The sequence below is a fragment of the Tasmannia lanceolata genome, unplaced genomic scaffold (genome assembly GCF_043159265.1).
Source record: "Tasmannia lanceolata isolate RefF3 unplaced genomic scaffold, GAP_Taslan_0.1 ptg000002l, whole genome shotgun sequence".
NCBI classification, from domain to species: Eukaryota; Viridiplantae; Streptophyta; class Magnoliopsida; order Canellales; family Winteraceae; genus Tasmannia; species Tasmannia lanceolata.
In genome coordinates this window covers 47,360,911-47,366,087 of record NW_027518679.1, presented here as the reverse complement: position 1 = coordinate 47,366,087, position 5,177 = coordinate 47,360,911, and the positions used below count along the sequence as shown (strand labels likewise).

Here is a 5,177-nt window from a genome sequence, read left to right as displayed (position 1 = left end):
TTACTTCAATTCCTGAAAGCTCTTTTCACAATCCTCAGACCAAACAAATTTTGTCTCTTTCCGTGTCAAACGGGTCAAAGGGGCAGCTATACGCGAAAAGTCTTCAACAAAATGGCGGTAGTATCCCGCCAAACCCAGAAAATTACGAATTTCAAGAACATTATTCGGTCTATTCCACAACATTACTGTCTCAATCTTCTTTGGGTCTACGGATACTCCGTCTTTAGAGACCATATGTCCCAAAAAGGAGATTGAGTCGAACCAGAATTCACACTTCTTCAGTTCTCCATATAGCTGCTCTTTTCTTAAAGTTTCTAAGACAACTCTCAAATGACTCTCATGCCGAAGGTTTCTTTTGGAAGTCCCAAGGCCTCGGACTGGGTTTTTCGGGAGAATTTCAAATTCGTCCCGAAAACTTCTCCCGAAAACTTCAAAAGGCCATAACTTCTTCGTTATAGTTCTGATTGGCGCGTGGTTGGATTCGTTGGACTCGTATCGACGAGAGGAATCCATTTCATCCAATTTCACGCTCCAAAAATCTCAGATTTATTTATCATAATTAATCTAACCTTTTAGGGCATAAACCAACCCTCGATTCTTAAAGTTCCAGAACTAAATTCTTAGTTTATTAGGGATATTTAAATTCATTACTAAATTCTTATGCAATTTTTACGCAAAACCGACATAAATCTCACCTTAATTCACGGCTTCGACTCTGAAATCGCGATCTCCTTGATTTTCTTCCTCTCTTTCTCTAATTTATTTCTCCAGGGCTGAACAAAAAGTTTAAAGTTTGTTTTAGCCACGAAGCAATGTACTTATAGGCTTTCTTAGGAAGCCCTAACCAAATCTAATTCCCAAAGACAAAAACGCACTCTTTACAAGAGAGGGACGAATTTTTGTAAAGGGAGTTTTTTTGGGTATTTACAGCCCCGCTAAACCCGCAGAAAGCCAAGTCCCCACTAAACCTATGGGAGATCTTGTTCTCACTAAACCTGTGACGGACCACATCCTCACTAACCCGTAAGAGAACTCATCCCCGCTAAATATGTGGAGGATAACTGCTCGCTAACTTACGAGAAATCTTATCCCTGCTAAACTTGCAGAAGATAACTTCCCGCTAACCTGCAAGATATCTCTGTCCTTGCTAAAACTGCTAGAGATTATGTAACGGTGGCTTCAACCAAGACACTGTGTAAATTAGAGTGTTCCACATGTATACTGCTGATCCATCCGAATCCATGAATATCCCATAGGGATGTCTACTATTTTATACTAATATCGGACACACCCATGTCCCACTGTATTTCTCTGACTAATCAACATCAACACTGGCATAAACATTTGATTTGATAATTCCATAACTGGAAATATTTCAAAGAAAAATAATGGTGGACAAGGCTACAGGTCATGAAATATCGTTCAATATATCATAACAAAGATTCTATTTGCAATCCAAAATATCGTTCAATATATCATAACAAAGATTCTATTTGCAATCCAAAAACTTACTGTTTAATCAAAATAATCATAGCATATGCTCAACTTGCATAAAAATCATATATTAGATGAAAACAACTAGAAATAGAACAAGTCTTCTCACTGAAATACCAATCAAGGGTTTTATCACACCCAAGACCTTAACCAAAGTTTTCCAACTTTCCACTAAAGTCACCTAAAATTCATATTACCCCAAATTAGGATCTAAATAACATTTTTAGGGAGTTTGTGAGACTTATACAGATTCCAAAAGCCCTTCCGAGGGTCGTAAACCAAATCGGCGGAGCCAACCCGAGCCATGCACCAGAGAAACTTGTCGGCCGTCCGACCCCTACTCGGTCGGCTGTCTCGGTTGACCGACTAGTACCTTAGTTAGCCGTCCTAGTTCGGTTCAGTCAGCAGAGAGTGCGTGTTGGCAGGGGCGGAGGCACATATAGCATGAGGTTTTCCCGGTCACTTCACCCTCATCTCCACTTGGAGACACCAATTTATCATGGAAAAAACAATCATGGTAGCCAAACCAAACGTGCCCTAAATGTCCATGGTTCCCCCCTTTTGTAGGACCCAAATATTGTCTTTTACCGTTGATCCTAAAACTCCGTGTGTAATCGTTATCAGTCTGTTTTTTTGTGGGCATAACAGCGACAGTGCAAGAGGCAGCTGATCCCATACACCAATAATGCGAGTAAAGGAAGAGGTAATAATGGGGCATCATCTCGATAACCGGAAAGGGTGAAAAAGGTTAGGTTTTGGGTTGCCAAAAGCTAGGTCCTGGGTTCCCATTTTTGGTTCTAAGGGTAGTAATGCACTCAGACTATCATTAAATGCACCCCTGGTCACCCCACTCGAGATTTCACTTTATATGAGATACCTAAAATGCCCCAAATACAGGCCCACAACCCCCCATGTGATGTACCAAACCTTCTTTTCGTCTTTATTATGGCTCTAATCTTTGCACGGAGGCATCTTTTTTATCATTATTTTTTGAGAAAAGTAGGGAATGGGGGGCTGATGTTTGGAGTAATTACGGATTACGGGTACCTTTTAAAACAAGAACAAAAAAGGGCTAATCTTCAAAATTGGGTGTTCAAAAGACCCTGATACCCTTCTGACATCAACAAAGTCCTCCTTTTTCATTACTACTTATTAAATTGGCACGCTTCACGAGGATTCTTTTTGTTCGTTTGAATGGATATTTGAACCGAAAGAACCTTGGGTTCGTTTCTGTCATTGCCATCGGAAATAACTAGAGACGGATGGATACTTGACACATGTTGGAAAACTTAAACTTTTTGGAATGCTTACGTTATTGAATACTTTAGTGAGCAGCGTTATCTTTTCTCACTTCTCTTTTGGCTTAGAACGGTAACGTTATTGAATACATCTCTTTTAGCTTAGAATATTTTCCCTTCTCTTTTGGTCATCATTTTTAACGCCAGCTTACCCCATTATTTAACGCCGGCTTCCCCATTAATTACGCCGGTGTACCCATGTATTCCGCCGGCGTACACCCTATTTCCGCTTACACCCTATTTTCGCAGGCGTACCCCATTATTTACGCCAGCGTACCCGTTATTTCTGCCAAGGTACTCATTAATTCTCTTTTGGCTTAGAATCTTTTTCGTTCTCTTTTGGTCCTCATTATTTACGCCGGCTTACCCCATTATTTACGCTTTCCGTCGGCGTACTCCATTATTTTCTCCGCCGTACCCATTCTTTCTCTTTTGGCTTAGAATCTTTTCCCTTCCCTTTTGGTCCTCATTATTTACGCCGGCGTACCCCATTATTTCCGCCGGCGTACCCATGAATTCCGCCAACGTACACCCTATTTCTCTTTTGGCTTAGAATCTTTTCCCTTCTCTTTTTGTCCTCATTATTTACGCCGGCTTACCCCATTATTTACGCTTCCGCTGGCGTACCCCATTATTTCCATCGGCGTACCCATGAATTCCGCCGGCGTACACCCTATTTCTCTTTTGGCTTAGAATCTTTTCCCTTCTCTTTTGGTCCTCATTATTTACGCCGACTTACCCATTATTTACGTTTTCCGCCGGCGTACCCCTTTATTTCCGCCGGCGTACATCCTATTTCTGTCGGCGTACTCCTAAATCCGGCGGCGTTCTCAACCAAAAGATACGTGAGAAATAATAAAATATTCAATAAAGTCGTCGTTCTAAGCCAAAAGAGGCGTATTCAATAACGTTACTGAATAAACCAAAACAGAAGTGAAGACCAAAAGAGAAGTGAAAAGATAGAAACGAACCTAAAGCCAAAATAGACGTATTCAATAACGTTACCGTTCTAAACCAAAAGAGAAGTGAGAAAAGATAATGATTGACTTTGGATTGTCAGCATTCCAAAAAGTTTTTCAACACATGTCAAACATCCATCCGTCTCTATATTTCCGACACGAACCCAAGGTTCTTTCGGTTCAAATATGCATTCATACGAACCAAAAGAAGCCTCGTGAAGCGTGCCAATTTAATAGGCAGTAATGAAAAATGAAGTTGAATGACGTTTCTGTCGATGTCAGAAGGGGATCAGGGTCTTTTTCCGACCCGATTTTGAAGATTACCCCGTTTTTTGTTCTTGTTTTAAAAGGTGCCCACAATCCGTAATTACTCCAAACACCAGCCACATTCCGTACTTTTCTCTTATTTCTTGCTCTCTCTGTCTTTTGCATGGTCTTTCCACGAATTATTGCAAGGAGACCTATTTTTGTTGTTTAGTTAAGAGTCTTCCTTCAAGCCCAGTTATCCCTTATGCTTATCTTAACTCTGAGCAAACAAAGCTTTTACTACCGAATGGAATAGGGACCCTTCTATCACAAGCCATTATTCACCCATTTCTATCAGTACTGACATTAGTTTCTGGAGGCATCTACTGCACTGGCAATACCGGTACATGGATTGATATCTACTACAGTTTTGTTTTAGTGTCGATACACATGTAAGGGGATGCTTTTGGTGCCACCTCATAGAATGACTTGTGAGAAACTGACACCATAAAGACTGCATAAGGTGAAGTAGCAAGCCTAGGTAGTTTGATGCATGACATTAGGGAAATGAAATTTTATGCTGTGATGTCACTGTGATTATTTGTTACGGTTACCCAATTCAGCAGTTTCCCAAACATTTGTGCATTAAATATTTGCAAATTTCTTCAAAAAATTAAAAAAGGAGACGTTCACAAATTAAAAGACAAGTTCTTTTTGGGAAATGATAAATGCACCCCTTTTCATCACTTGGGACACCCAGCTGCACTGTACGTGGCAATCAGGTCGTTCACTCCTTCAAATGTGAAGTACATCAGCCGATTTGCAGTCATAGATACACCGTAGCTGGGTGTCCCAAGTAATGAAAAGGGACACATTTATCATTTCCCTTCTTTTTACATCACAAGAATTTTCCAACATAATAAAATGAGTTGCTAGAAGCTCTTGATTTGGATAGACGATCAGCCAAATCTAAATCGTTCGCGCTTCTAAGAATGAGTGAAAAAAGAGACACACATACTGTTTTATTACATGAGATTAGTGAGTCTCCACAGACTGTCCCTGATCCTTTTAGCCTACGAGAGACTGCTAGAGGAGTCGCTTTCAAGTTCTAATCTGCCTTCTAATAGTTCTATAGAGAGCAATAAACCTTTTCATCATACATGGAAAAAAGTCCAAGTGG

At 40.4% G+C, this 5,177-nt stretch overlaps 1 protein-coding gene across 1 annotated transcript; it reads right to left on the bottom strand.

Annotated features, from left to right (window-relative positions):
• On the bottom strand, positions 1-513 carry LOC143892513 (putative mitochondrial protein AtMg00860). Its single transcript, XM_077397181.1, has one exon. It carries the CDS (start codon positions 511-513, stop codon positions 1-3), a length of 513 nt encoding a protein of 170 aa, XP_077253296.1.
• Between the last annotated feature and the right edge of the window lie 4,664 nt (positions 514-5,177).